The sequence below is a fragment of the Quercus suber genome, unplaced genomic scaffold (genome assembly GCF_002906115.3).
Source record: "Quercus suber isolate HL8 unplaced genomic scaffold, Cork oak 2.0 scaffold_19, whole genome shotgun sequence".
Classification (NCBI taxonomy): domain Eukaryota; kingdom Viridiplantae; phylum Streptophyta; class Magnoliopsida; order Fagales; family Fagaceae; genus Quercus; species Quercus suber.
This window is the reverse complement of record NW_027069484.1, coordinates 141,097-157,027: the sequence shown is the minus strand read 5'-3', so window position 1 is coordinate 157,027 and position 15,931 is coordinate 141,097. Positions and strand designations below refer to the sequence as shown.

The following is a 15,931-nucleotide window of genomic DNA, read 5'->3' as shown; positions in this document are numbered from 1 at the left end:
TACAAACCCAGAGGGAGAAAAAAAGTGTATAAAGGTAAAAAAAATGTATATTTAAGGTTTATATTAACTTAAAAACTAATAAAAAACTAATGCTTAATAACTAAAATTATAGTATTAATAAAATATTTAACGAGACCGTCCTAAAAAAATTATCACATGCAACATGCAAGAATGTGACTAGTGTTATTTAAAAACTAAAAATATATATTTAATCACATGTATCAAACCGGGTGTAAATGATCATGCTTTTCCAATTGGACAGAATTGGGAGAGCGGTTGATTGATCCTTCCGGGAAATTACTGGGTTATAAAGCAACAAAGGAGCAATCACTAATGAGCTGGAGTAGATGTGGAATCCACTAATGGATTGTTTAGTCAAAACCGTGTGGAGCCAGATGTGAAAATCACTAATCAATGCTTGCTAAAGTGAGAAGGAAAGAAAGACGGAAAAATTAATTAAAATCCCACTAGGAATATACCATCCAAAAGAGAATATGCTATAGTCAACTCAAGTCCACGCCCAGTGGAGCCAAAAGCAGAAAGACTTACAGGTAAATTAGGCCTTGAAGCAAAATAGTAGCTAATTAAGCATTTCCCTTCTGGTGATTCACTTCTCTTCAACTATCCTCTATTCGTATAGCAATTTATTCCTAGAGTGAGTGAAAGAGAGATCATATGGCGGACTTACTTCTTTCTGCCTTGGTGAGCACTGTGGTAGAGAACTTGAGTACTTCTGCACTTAAAGAATTTGGACTTGCTTGGGGCTTGGGAGCTGAGCTTGACAAACTTAAGAGCACGATGTCTACCATCAAATCCGTTCTCAAAGATGCAGAGGAGAAGCAGTGGAACAGTGAAGCTATCAGGGATTGGCTGGGAAAGCTCAAAGATGGAGCTCGTGATGCGGATAATGTTCTGGATGAGTTTGCAACTGAAGCTCTAATACGAAAGGTGGAGAGAGAGAAAGGTGCGACAGGCCAAGTAAGTAGCTTCTTTTCTCTTCCAAACAGACTTTTATTTCGCATGAAAATGGCACATAAATTGAAGAATGTGAGGGATAGACTGGATGCCATTGCTAGGGAGAGATCTGATTTCCACTTGAGTGAGGGAGTTATGAACACGGAAGTTGTTGATGTCCAAAGAAGAAAAACTTGCTCACTTGTGAATGAAAGTGTGATTTATGGAAGAGATGAGGAAAAAGAAAAGATCATTGATGTGTTGCTCACTAATGTGTCCGATGATCAAGATAATCTGGCCATTTATGCTGTATGGGGCATGGGGGGCTTGGGTAAAACAACGCTTGCACAGTTAGTCTACAATGATGAAAAGGTGGAGAAGCATTTTGAATTGAGAATTTGGGTATGTGTATCAGATGATTTCCAGATAATAAGGCTGGTGAGGGCAATCATAGAATCCATTGATTGTAATGCAAGTATTCCTTCAGAGTTGGATCCACTACAGAAACAGTTGCAAGAAAAATTGCGTGGGAGAAAATTCTTGCTTGTCTTGGACGATGTCTGGAATGAGAACCAAGAGGAATGGGACCGCCTAAAACATGTGTTGATGTGTGGAGCGAAAGGTAGTATGCTTATAGTGACAACTCGGATTGAAAAAATTGCACTGATGATGGCCACAGTACTTCCTATACACCACATTGGATGCTTGTCAGAGGATGAATCTTGGTCCTTATTTAAAGGACGTGCATTTGGGTTGGAAAGGGTAGAAGAAAGATCAGAATTGGAATCAATTGGCAAGGAAATAGTGAAGAAGTGTGGAGGCGTACCTCTAGCAATAAATGCTCTTGGAAGCCTTGTGTACTCAAAAAGAACTAAAAGTGAATGGTTAATTGTGAAAGAAAGTCAGATTTGGAATTTACCGAAAAGTGAGAATTTCATCCTGCCTGCCCTCATGTTGAGCTATCACCATCTATCCCCACACCTAAGGCAATGTTTTGCTTATTGCTGTGTATTTCCGAAAGATCATGAGCTTGAGATGGATATGTTGATACAACTATGGATGGCTAATGGTTTTATTCCCTCCAAAGGACCATCTGAGTTGTATGATTTTGGCGTAGATATCTTCAATGAATTGGTACGGAGGTCTTTCTTTCAAGATGTCAAGAAGAGGAATCCCAGCTATATAACATGTAAAATGCATGACCTTATGCATGACCTTGCTCAATCTATTATGAGACATGAATGCATTGCAGGGGAATCCGGCAAAGCTATGAAGGTTGAAGGCAAGATTTTTCATATGTTTTTTGGCATGACCTTATCACAAGACATTTCTTTGAATGAGGATCTTTGTAAAGTTCGATCTCTACGCTCGTGCCTTGGTGCATCTGGTCGTAGAGCTTCTCTGCCATTCTTCTTAAAACAAAAGTATCTTCGGGTATTGAATTTTAAATTTATGATTCAGGAAGTACCGAGATCAATCAACAATTTAAAACATTTGAGGTATCTTGATATGTCTGAGTCTTTTACCAAAGTTTTACCTAAATCAACAACCTGCCTCTTGAACCTGCAAACTCTGAAACTAGAGAACTGTCTCTATCTTTGTGAGTTACCCGAAGGTATGAAGCACATGAAAAGCCTTATGTATCTTGGCATCGCTGGTTGTGATTCTCTTACTCGTATGCCTAAAGGAATGGGACAATTAACTTGCCTCCAATCATTGAGCTTCTTCATTGTTGGCAACAAAAATGGTTATCATGTAAGTGAGTTGAAAGGGCTAAACCTTCGGAACAAGTTGACAATAAAGGAACTTGATAATGTCAAAAATTCAGAGGAGGCCAAAAGTGCAAATTTGATTGGAAAAAAAAATCTTCATTCGCTAAGTTTGGTTTGGCAGAGTGACAAAAAAAGCCATGTACCGGACCATGTTGAAGATGTTCTTGATGGTCTCCAACCTCATTCAAATCTGAAAGAACTATCTATATGCAACTATCATGGTTCAAAAATTCCAACATGGATTCAAAATTCAGTTCTTTGTAATTTGGTTGAAATTTCGCTAAATTATTGGGAAAGATGTGAACATTTGCCACCTCTTGGCAAACTACCATTCCTCAAGGTTCTTAATATAACTGGCTGGCATGCTGTGAAATATATTGGCAATGAGTTCCATGGAGACAGTGCAATTTCATTCCCCTCATTGAAGGAATTTGGGCTCTATAATATGCGTGATTTGGAGAAATGGAGAACAATGACTGGAGGAGAAAATTTTCCTTGCCTAAGCACATTAGATATCATGGATTGCCTAAAGTTAGTTGAAATTCCTAGTATTCCTTCCATTACACGTTTGACTATGAGAAGAAACAATGCAATGTTAGTTAGGTCAGTGATGAATCTCACTTCACTTTCTTCCCTTCTGATTGATGACATGGATGAATTGACAATTCTTCCAGATGGACTGTTGCAAAATCATAAGATGCTTGAAAAGTTGGAGATTTACAGAATGCCCAATCTCAAGTCACTGACTAATCAGTTGGATAATCTTTCTGCGTTGAATCAATTTTATCTTAATTGGTGTGACAAGATCGAAAGTCTTCCAGAAGGACTCCAGAACTTACATTCATTACGGGAACTGTACATAGGGCAGTGTAATAATCTTTTGTCCTTACCAATGAATGTTTTGCAGGGCTTATCTTCACTACAGAGGTTATCCATTCGGAGATGCAACAAATTCTGCCCTTTGTCTGAGGGAATTCAATATTTAATTGCACTTGAGGATTTAAATATTGACAGCTGTCCTAAGTTAATTTCATTGCCAGAGGGTATTCAACATCTAACTGCTCTCCGTCATCTGCAAATCCGGAGCTGTGAAGACTTATCTTCTCTGCCTAAGCAGATTGGATGCCTCACATCGCTTTCATATTTGGATATTGGGAACTGCCCTAATCTAATGTCTATACCAGACGAGCTACAGAATCTTACGGCACTCAAAACACTTGAAATTGGAGGATGTCCACATCTGGAGAAGCGGTGCAAGAAAGACAGTGGAGAGGATTGGCATAAAATATCTCACATCCCCATCGTTGGCATCGTTCCTCATTCAGAGACACCATCATCGACTTCGACGGGTTGGGGATCGCTACGAAAACTGAAATGTTGCTAAGTTGGTCAACGCTGAGATGGCAATGTTAACACGCTTCAAAAAAAAGTTTATTTATAAAGGTAGCTTTCTCCCCCTTTTTTTTTTTTTTTTTTTAAATGGTTTTTTTTTTTTACATTTCTTTCTCTTATCAAATTGTATTTGGATTTTAATATGGATATTAATATATGCATTACTCAAATGTATGCTTGCAGTAAACTAAACCCATTATGCCTTCGGTGGACAGTACAATGGTACAATTACCTTCAATCTATGCTTGCTGTTGGTATTCAGATATTCTTCTATTTTTCTCCCAAAAAAAAAGGTACAATTCAATTTTTTGACACACTTGTCATTACTATTTGTATATTTGTTGCATTTTAAAATTGATATGGACAATTCATATATATATATATATATATATATATATGTTTTTTTTTTTGCTTTGGTTCTTAGAGATTTCTTGCTTGTCCAATCTCAATTGCTATTATCTATTGTTAATGCAGGTAGGTGTAGCAAGTTTGTATAATGTTTTTATTTTATGCAATTGTCATTATCTATTTGTCATTGTTTTTATAAACATATTTTAAACTAAATGACAAAACTAAACCCATTGGCACTCTATTTTTTGTTGATCCACATAGTCACACTCATCTATACATAAATAATACACGAAGTCTCTACTTAACTAATCAAATGCTTAAACAATCAGTCAATCACTAACTTTACTATTCTTTTTCTTGAATCTAACTTTATAATGAAATGATACTATAACATAATAACAATAACAATACATACACACGTAACAAATACTGTATTTTCCTAATTATTAAATTATATAAAGTTATATTATATTTATACGTATTTCCTAATTATTAAACTATATAAAGTTATATTATATTTATACTATAAACACACAAATAACATTATTACAAAAAAAAATAATAATAATTGAAAAATAATGCACACTATCAATACACAATTAGTATTAAACACAAACTCACACATATATACTATAAATTTATAATAAAGAAAGAAATACTCACAACTCACAACTTACAAACACTCACTCTTTACTTTTAAAGTCGGAGATACCGAGATAGTCAAATAGAGAAGAGAGATAAGATTAGATAAGATTCATGATACTAAGATCAAAGATCAGATCAAAGAGAGAGAGAGAGATTTATGACCTATGTTGTTTGGTTTTGGGATGGGCAAATCTATGTTGTTGCTTGATTTTGGGTTGGGCTAAAATGTGATTAGGGTGTGCAAGATTTAAATCAGAGTGTGCAAAAGTATTTCTAAGATAAAATTAAACTAGTAAAATTTTTTTTATATATAGATAAATTTTTTTTCCCCCCAATACCCCTTGAACAACATGTAGAAACGCAATGGTACATTACCTTCAATCTTTGCTTGCTGTCGGAGTTTAGATTTTCTTCTCTTTTTCTCCCCCAAAAAAAAAAAGTTCAATTCAATTTTGTGACACTTTTCATTACTATTTGTATCTTTGTTGTATTTTAAAATTGCTATGGACAATCCAACATGTTCCACTGTTATATATTTTTTCTCAAAACAAGAAAAGAAATGAAAATTTTTTTTTCTAAACAAGCAAGAAAATTTCTCAAAACAAAACAAAATTACAAACAAGTCAAGTAGCTCATAAACTAGTGAAAAAACATGCAAAGCAAGCAAAAAAGAGTTGCAACTCTCTTAGCAAAGCAACAAGCCTCTTGACCAGAACCCCAAAATAAAACTTGAGATGCATAATTAGAAGTAGCGTTTTCCATCCCATATATAGTAGAGAAAATGAGCCAAAAAACATTATAAGTCAACCTTGTCATTAGTTCAGTTATACTAATTTTTTCTATACTTTTTTTGTTTAAATGATAAATAGTGAGAGTATAAAAAATAAGATTCAAACCACATGTACGGAGCACAACAAAATGCCATAACAATTGAGCTATCACATAAGATAACAGTTATTTTTTTTTTCTTTTATTATTTTTAATTCTCATACAACCATTCCCTCCCTTCTAAAAAAGCTTTACATTACCAAATCAATAATTACAATGAAGATGAGGAATTTGAGCCCTAAATATTTTTATTAAAAATACTAGAATGTGTCAATTGAGCTATAAGGCTCTTGGCAAATAAAAATCATTATGAAATCAAGTCAATCTTGAACATTAGCAATGCAAAATCACCCCAAAAGACTTAAACATTGTACATCTTTAAATTGAAAAGGAGCCAACGGGGCCTTGGCTGAGTGGGTGTACAGTATATTCAAGATAAAGAGTATATACTAGTCAATTGGGGCTTAATATTATATAAGGTTAGGTTGATCTGAATTGTGATTTGATCAGGTGAAAGAGTGCGATTAAGGCTAAACAAAGGAAAGCAAACATGGGTTCGGCATCAGAGATTGTAGCCAAGTTGAATCTGGCTGCCCACCCAGAAGGTGGGTTTTACTCTGAAACTTTCAGAGATAACTGTATCGTTCTCTCCAAGTCTCAGGTTCCCCCTCAGTGTAAGTTACGATAAAAGAACATATATTTATATGTGATGATGATGATGATGAATCCTATGTTGTTTTTCTATATAACTTTTGTGTTCTTATAATGATTTCAGACAAGGTGGAACGTGCAGTGAGTTCGTGCATTTACTTTTTTCTACCGTCTGGGAATGTGTCTAGCCTCCACTGTATACCATGTGCAAAAACATGGCATTTTTATGTGGGAGAACCTATTACGGTACGCAGTTACCCACCCTTGTGTTACACATTTATTAATACCAATGCATAAAGAAAAAAAAAATGCTAAATTTACTACTAGTTTTACTGCAAAATGATTATAAATTGACGGTTGTTGTGATTGATTGGTACCAAAAAATATAAATAAAGGGCAAAGATTGGGTCTAGTGCTCAGTGCACTGGACCGTTGTGATGATAACATGTATACTTTTGATCAAGCGTCGCTATGTAATGGATCCAATGCACAAGACCTGAGCCAAGTTCTATATAAATATAAATTAGTACAATGAGGGGTAGCAATAGACATGACATCCCATGATACAGGATTCAGGAAATACAAGGAAAGTTGTAAGACACTCATGGGCAATAACCCATCTTTACCAACATTTCCAGAGGGATTTGATTAGTCCAATGTGAGTAGCTTCAATGCAGAAACTGCTGACAAGTTGGACTGTGCATTGAACTTGAACATATGCTGAATCATAACATTCAATCATGAATGGATGATGTGGAGACTGGAGAGGCATCTTAGAAATTTTGATTCTGTCAAGGATGACTAACTGATATCCTCTGTTAAATCGTATTATGCTCCATTATTGGATCCACCCCTAGGTTTTTATATATGAAAGCTTGCATTGTTCCCTAGCTTTAGATGGTTTTGATTGATCATGTGAAAGATTACACAGTAATATTAAACGTGTCACAAACTGCACTATATATCTATGTGCATATTTACCTGTGTGAAGCAAATGTCGCATTATGTGTATTCTGTGGTATTGTAGTGCAAAATTGTATAACTTTCGAGTAATTAATAATTAAGAACATGATTTCTGTTCAAAAAAAAAAAAAAAAAAAAAGAACATGATTTCAAGTAAAAGGTTAAAAATAAAAAATTAAACAGTAAAAATTAATTATCAAAAAGACATAGTAACAATTAATCTTACCAATCATTCTTCGGTCTTCACTGCTGACCAAAGTAGAGTAAATCTATATCTCTAGAACAATATCTACAACAAAAAGAAAAAAAAATGACTATCAAAATTTTTATTAATACCTCCAGAGAGAGAAGGTTTAAATGAGTCTTGCATAAATTCTTGGCCATGAGGCACGCAACATTTACCAACTAATATATATATTATTTTTGTGTTCATTTTTTTTTTTTTTTGGGAGACTTTATATGTTGAATATTATATCATATAAAAGAACTCACATTCAGAATCTGTGTTGAGCCATTTACTTCCGTTGTTGGACTTATCATTCACTTCATCCTCGGCCGCTGACTTTGGCATATGTCTGTTCTCCAAGTATTTCTTCATAGACAGTGCTTTACTAGAACTTTGGGGATGTATCTTCTTGCGAAGCATTGCCCTCAAAATCTTTAACCAGCCAAGAGGAAAAAATTTACAAAGAAATCAACATATGTTTAAAAAAAAAAAAACATTGCTTCAAAGCTATAAAGGGATGGGTTAGCATGATCTGAAATGTACATGTATATATGAGTACGCATGTCATTGTTAATGTCTAATGCATCCATATGGTCTCAAAGTACACACATCGTACATGCCAATCTAAATACATGATGGAAATATTACATTTATTATCAATTAATTTGAGTGATAGATTAAGATATTTATTAAGCCATACAAATTGTTAGGTCACTAATTACAAAATAATAATAATAATAAAAGAAAAGTGATTAAGATATTTATTATTTATTTTTATTGGGTGACGCTAATTAACCAAAATTATTGTCATATTAGTTTGTAAACTTTTAATAGTAAAACTAGCAATGACTTTATCATTTTCCAATCAATTTTATTATAATAGCTTACAGACTGACATAAAAAAGAATGTGATTGATACCACAACAAAAAATATAATTAAAAAAAAAAAATCTCTTATTGACTTTTTTGTCTATTATTTAAAAGTTGATACATCAATTTATGAGGTTAAAATAATAAAATTCTGTAATACCTTGAATTATTGGTACTTGATATATTATATAATAATAGAGAATTCTACAGCTAGCACACTCTAGCTAGCTACTAAAAAAAAGAGCACTTTTATATTTTTTAAATGTATCATACCTACTTAATTTTAATCTTTATTATTAAAATAAGATAAATACAAATCTTTTGTCTCATTTTTTGCATTCAAAACCGAAGAGAGGATTTGCATTCAGAATAAAAGATTGTATTATTCAATTGGTTAAGAAAACAAAAGCATATTCCATAAACTGACCTATTATATATATATATATATATGTATATGATCTACGCATTACCTTCTCCATTCTTAATTCTGGGAGTTGATCTCTTAAACTTGGAGCAGGTGAGAATCCACTTCTGCAAACAAATATTTTCTTAAGAAGAAAAGACAATGATTTTTTGCCAATTGCACCCTTAATATTATCCGAACCAATATCTTTTCCTCTTTTCAGAACTATGCTGGTGCTACGCTGGAGACTACTATCTTCGCTCTTTGACTCATTATAATATGAGTTTATATCTACTTTTAGACCAGCTTCCAAGCTTGACTCTTTATCCAGCAATTGAAGATTAATTGCTTCCGATTCTTTAGAGCAAGTTGACTCAACCTGTTCATGCAATAACAAGTTCAAATCCTTCAGAAGCTTTCCCAATTCTTCAAGTGTAAGATCTTGTAAATGATCTTCGGAGGAAGATAAATTCCCTTCAAGATTTCTCCTCACTCGATCATCTTTCAAATTGTGTTCCCCAAATGTCCCAATTGCTAGCACTCCATGATGATAGTCGCTGAGTTCTTCTTTTTGAGGCTCTTGTAGCATTTGATCTATTGATTCAGAAAACAATTTTCATTTAGATGTGATTACACGAACAATAAAAACAAAAATAACATCAGAAACCTAAAGCATTAGTACAATCCTAATGTTTTTCATAATATTTAGTCTAACAGGAAGGCCGAAGCATTGGTACGAAGTCTCTTCTCTCTATTAGTATCAACCATATAACATTTGTAGTGAATCACAACCATTATATTCAACAGTTCTATATTATTGAATTTCCTAAACAGAACGAAAGTAAAATGTGCTACAACTTAGAACCTTGGACTGAGAAAATGTGTTAGAACTCTCCCAACAACTTGATAACCCTTGACTAATCGAAACCACTAAGGTTTTTAAAATTAGAACCATACACGTTTCAGCTGATAAAACCCAATGAAGAAAAGTACGAGAAAACACAAAATGAAAACTTAGTTACTGTTACCTGTTGTGAGGCTTGGTTTTTTTATCCCATGTCTCCCACTGAACTTATTTTGCATCCAAGTGAAAATCTGCAATAAAAAAGTTTAAAAATTCTATATAAAAATAAATAAAAATAAAAAATACTAATAACCTCGTATGCTATAGAGCCACATCAGAGCTAGCATATAGACATTATATCTGTAATCACCGAATTAAAATGTTTTTCTTACCTTCATTTTGGTTAAGGCTACTGACTATTGAAAGAGAGCTCGTCAAAACACACCTCAAGAGATGGATGGATGGATGGCTTTAGGGTTGGCTTATAGAAATTAGAGTGTTAACACATGTACACATCCCATAAGCCAATGAGAGCTGAGCTGCAAATCACTTATAAATAGATCGAGCAGGGCTCATAGTTGTTACTGGTTCAAGTTCCAAAAACTGACTTTTGCGTCTCTCTTTTTATCTCTCTCTCTCATCCTATAATCTCTTACTCTACCATGTCTTTTCTTACTCTAATACCGTCTAAAAAGTAAAAATATAGAAATCACAAATCCTTTCCAATTAAAACTAACATTATTGCCTATCAACAAAACAAAACCAAAAAAAAAAAAAAAACTAACATTATTGTGAGGAAAATATTATTAACGTTCCTTAGTTTTACATTGGGCAATATTTCATAGCCTCAATTGGACCAATGCGCGCCAGGTCTGCAGTGTTCAGGCAAAATTGATTACTAGGTGAAATATGGAATGCATTGCATGCACAAACAGAAAATTTGATCCGTATATGTGAATTCTTTTTTTTTGTTCTTTCCTTTTAGCACGCAGCTTAATGGTTTTTCATTAATCTACTACCTAGTCTGTTGGGGTCTAAATCATTTTTTTTTTTTTTTTTTGCATGCACAATTCGAACTCTTAAACTTGTTTCATTATTATGTATAATGCATTGGAAATCGTGGTCCAACACCAACTAACAGCTATGCAGCATCTAATAGGCCAACTGTTAAAACACCTTAATTAAACCCTTTTTGCTAGTCTGGTGAAGCACAAAATTGGCATGTAATTAGATTTTGACTGACCATGGGGTTTTAATATAAATTAAGCTCAAACAAAACAAAACAAACAAGGTGGGGAAAAGGAAACTATGGGGCAAATAGGTTAACAGGCCACGTTCCTGTGGGGCTGTCCCTCACTGACCGAACCACCAAGCACTCACTACTACCACACGGACAAGGTGAGGGTTTGGATACAGAGGCACGGCGCGTTTCCTTTCTGCGTTTTCTCCCTTTTTTTTTTCTTTTTTTTTTTTTTCCTGCCGCAGCTGTTGACTTTGGGGGACAAACTTCACTGTTCACGCACTGTTCATACACTGTTCACGCACTGTTCACACAATATTTAATATTAAAAGTGGGTCCCACAACACTATTCACACATTTAAAAATTATTTTGCTACAGTGTTTTCAGCAATAATTAGTTTTTAGCAACTTTCAGCAATAATAAGTGCTATCCAAACGGACCGACTTTATTTTGTAAGGCTACCCCAGACAACAACAAATCTACTTTGACCACCGTCCTTACAAGCCTGTACAACCATTTGGATGGTGGAGCTTGGAGGTAATTAATGATATCCTTTATGGGAAGGATAATAGTCAGAGCGTACGGTACCCTCACAAACCCCAGCTTTTAAGTAAGTCCCAAAAGATTCTTCTTCTTATTAAAAAAAGGGTTTTACTAGCGTGTACTCTTAGAGCATATGTATTAGTAATTCATTTTAGAAAATTTTTGGCGTAAACGCATTTTTAGTTCTTATATATTACACTTTTTTTCATTTTGGTCCCGACATTTTATTTTTACCACTTTTAGTCTCTAAACCAATTAACGCGGGATATTTCAGTCCTTGAAGCACTATTTCGTCAGCCAACTAATGGGAAAACTGACGTGGGCATTAAAATATTATTAAAAAAATTATTTTCATATTTCAAATGCCAAAACTTAAAAAAAAAAAAATTAATTACTCTCTTTCTTGTAATTCTCTCTCTCTACCCTTTCTCACTCACCGCTTGCCCTTTCGTCTTCATTCTCTCTTAAGACGATCTCAAAGATGCCACTTCATCCTTCAACGATGACTCGCCCCCCGATCCCACCACTCCCCATGACTTGTCCAAGTGGGACGAGTTTGGCTCCGAGTCCCATTCACCTCACAAGTCGAGGACGAGCTCAACCATGGCTCCTGGCACCCGATCTTCGAACCTGACTCCTCCTCCTCCTCCACCTCGGCCCCACCTGATCCAATCCCCGCCTCAGAGTCCGATTCGCTTTACTTCTCAGGAGTCTCGAATATGGTATCGAGGGCGAGTTCGGGCAACGCATGGACGGAGTGGCCGAGGAGGTAGAAATAGTGGGGTTTGACAGCATCATTTTGGTGGAGTTAGGGTTGGTGGTGTGAAACAATTTCGTTGGATTTGAGGAGGCAGAAATGATGCCGTTGGATCTGTTCCAAACCCAAAAACTCAAATCTACTCCAAACCCAAAAACCATAGAATTTTTGTTTGAGATTTTTGTTACTTGTTGCTGTGTTTGGTTGCTAAGAGATGGTTTTGTTTGGTTGGGTTTGACTTGCTCTTAATCGATGGTGGTGGTGGTGGGTTTAATTGTGAGAACATGAAGTTTGCTGGGTATTGTTGCTCTTGTTTTGGGTTTGATTGTGAGAAGGTGAAGTTTGATTCTGGGTCTGCTCTTGTTCTCTTCGACATGCACTGTTGGTTTCTTTGATTTGTTTCTTGTTTTTCTAGATTTGATAGAGATTAGATTTGGTTGCTGGATTTTTTTTTTTTTTTTTTTTTGAAAATGATTTGGTTGCTGGATTTAGATTTGGGGTTTGTCATATATTGGTTTGGGTGCTAGATTTATTTCTTGAATTTGGGTGCTAGGTTTCTATTCTTTGTTGGGTTTCATATTCTTTGATTCAGAGGGGTTTGATCTTCATGTTCTTAAAATTGAGTAATTAATTTTTTTTTAATTTTGGCATTTAAAAAATGCAAATAATTTTTTTAATAATATTTTAATGCCCACATCAGTTTCCCCATTAGTTGGCTAACATAATAGTGTTTCAAGGACTTAAATGTCCCGCGTTAATTGGTTTAAAGACTAAAAGTGGTAAAAATAAAATGTAGGGACCAAAATGGAAAAAGTGCAAAATATAGGGACTAAAAGTGTATTTACACTGAAATTTTTTATGGAAAAACGAAAAAGTAATTTACTGTTTTGACAGTTTTTTTTCAATTTTCCATAAAAACTTTCCCAAAATGAATGATTAATGTGTGCCCTAACTAGACACTTAAAAAAAATGACAAAACTTAGGTACTGTTCGTAGGTTCCCCTTTTAAGATTCAGTCATATGGCTACTTAACTAAAACAATACACTTCCATCTTATAAGCAAAAATCCACATAGCTGAATTTTAAGAGGGAAATCTAAGAAACAATATATAAGTACCGTACTTAAGTCTTGCACTTAAAAAAAAGTTATGTTAACAGGGATGCCATAATTGTTAATACTTTAATTTAGGAAAATTTTAATACAACTTTCATGGAAAATATAAAAAGTAGTTAAAACAATTAATTATTTTTTTCTTTTTCTATCAAAAAAATTCTAAAAATGTTTGTTAAACTAATGCGTTTAGGACATCCGTTAAATTTTCAATAATAAAAAATAAAAGATCCTTCCAGAATGGAAATGATGACCTTTCTCTCAATTCCCTTGTTTATACTTCCAAATTATTAGATTATACACCTTTGGAATTTGTATTTTAAGAGCACTAGCATTGCAATTGCTATTTTACAACTCAAGACAGTAAAAACCCACTGCATTTGGGTTTGCATACTTAAAAAAAATTTGCAACCTATGAATAGTAAGGTTGCATATATACAACCTAGTATTTAATATTTAATCTAGTGGTTGTGTGTGAAGAGGAAAAGATAGTGGGAGGAAAGAGCTTTTTATATTATTTTATTAGGTAGTTTATATTATTTTATTAGGTTAATGTAAAAATAAAAACTGAGATGTAAGGTAAATTATAAAATGAGTTGGTAAAATAGATAAAGTAGTGTTTGAGGATACAAAATATATATATATTTTTTTGGAGTAAATGAAAAAATGGGGTCTCTTGTGTGGACTTATTGACCTCACACCAAGTGATGATAATGAATAATATCACGTATACTATCAAGACCTTGATGGTATTTTAAGTGCATTTTGAATTATTGATTTGGTGTACATCTTACATACATAATATTATAATAATAAGAGGTTTCTAATTCTCTTATGATGAGAGATTTCATAAAATTATTTCTCTATTCTAATTAACCCGGTATCAAAACCTGTCTCTTCTACTGTTAATTCTTATTCATCTCTTACCTATCCTTCACCATCTCCTCTCACAATTGCCCCCCATTTCATTTCCCTTAAACTCACTAACAACAACTATCTTTATTGGAAAACTCAACTTATTCCTTACCTTGGAGACCAAAAACTTGTTGACTTCATAGATGGGTCGACTCCATGTCTACCTCCTAATATCACAACCAATAATGAATAAAATCCTAATCTAGCCCACGATGCTTGGAATCATTAAGATTAACTTCTTATGAGTAGGATCATTGTCTCGCTATCTAAATAGATCATTTTAGAAATATATTAGCCCAATAGCATAAGCCTAAACCCAATCTTACCCTATGTGCAAACTAAACTTCCTACTTGTACTATAAGTCTATTAACCATAGTTAGTGTATGGTTAGTTTAGGATTTAGCCTTTTATATATACTCATGTTATGTTAATTGTAACACATGATTTATACTACATTCTCATATAATAAAGATGTAATTTAAGGGTTTCCTCCATAAACATTGATCGTTAGGCTGAACCTTCTTGTGTTCTCTATCTTATACTTCTGCTTCTGCATTTATTGTAGCATGTTCAACATAGTATATTAAAACTAATATTCAATAGATCATACCTCTAGTTGTTGGCCTCAATTCATCACACATAATATAGACCAATTTAGTACTTATAGTCCTCTCTTGCAACGACTTCAAACACTCGAATCGTTCACATATGTAACTCCAAAACCTTAAGCAACTTGATCTTTCTGTCAGTTAGTTCTTGCACAAAGCTAAAGTCTTGCCTAATAAATTAACGACATCTGGTAGTCTTTTATCTCTCCAAGACTTTAACATTTTGCGATCTTGCCACAACCTTTGCTACTTGACCTACACCCATTAATTTTCCTACATGGTATAGTCTACTACTAATTAAGCCATAAATTCATCCATTCCAATGCCTTCTCCTCCATCAATCTCTTTTCACTTGATAGAACTCAGGTAAACAATGTCCAATATGGTACACCTTATAATGGCTTTGATATGACGTCATGTTGGTTCCTTTTTATGATGGCGAGGTACACAATACCCAATCTCCCTAAATGCAATTTGGACTCGAAACCAGAACGAGTTTGAAAGTACTCTAATGTCTCTAAGAAATAGACAAGTGAGTTGCCACCTGGTTATAGGTCCAAAAACCAAAAAATAACTACATGAAGGTCTACACACCACTGAAACAAGAGTTAAGATACAAGATAGGAAGATGTTAGACACTCAAGCTTGCCTAGCCATAGTTGACCTTCATAAGTTGTTACTAAATCTTAGATTAAATGGGATCTATCTAATAATTAAGCTCACGTGAATACACACTTGTGTCTAAAGCCTAGAGTTCATTTATAAGTCATGTGAATCAACATATAACCAAAGGCAGAATAAAGATCATAAGAGAGCGATAGAACATATGAACAGGTGAGTATGCAAATACATAAGC

At 34.0% G+C, this 15,931-nt stretch overlaps 2 protein-coding genes across 2 annotated transcripts; one reads left to right on the top strand and one right to left on the bottom strand.

Annotated features, from left to right (window-relative positions):
- Positions 1-546: 546 nt before the first annotated feature.
- LOC111994760 (putative disease resistance protein RGA1) lies at positions 547-7,618 on the top strand. The gene is made up of 4 exons (XM_024026646.2): positions 547-4,169; positions 4,302-4,411; positions 6,453-6,616; positions 6,718-7,618. The coding sequence occupies exon 1, from the start codon at positions 676-678 to the stop codon at positions 4,108-4,110; it is 3,435 nt and encodes a 1,144-aa protein (XP_023882414.2). The 5' UTR covers positions 547-675; the 3' UTR covers positions 4,111-4,169; positions 4,302-4,411; positions 6,453-6,616; positions 6,718-7,618.
- Positions 7,619-7,738: 120 nt separating this feature from the next.
- Positions 7,739-10,419, bottom strand: LOC111996634 (protein DEEPER ROOTING 1). The gene is made up of 5 exons (XM_065761474.1): positions 10,292-10,419; positions 10,084-10,150; positions 9,123-9,649; positions 8,049-8,214; positions 7,739-7,845 (listed from the first exon to the last, which is right to left on the bottom strand). The coding sequence occupies exons 1-5, from the start codon at positions 10,295-10,297 to the stop codon at positions 7,826-7,828; spliced, it is 786 nt and encodes a 261-aa protein (XP_065617546.1). The 5' UTR covers positions 10,298-10,419; the 3' UTR covers positions 7,739-7,825.
- Positions 10,420-15,931: the final 5,512 nt, after the last annotated feature.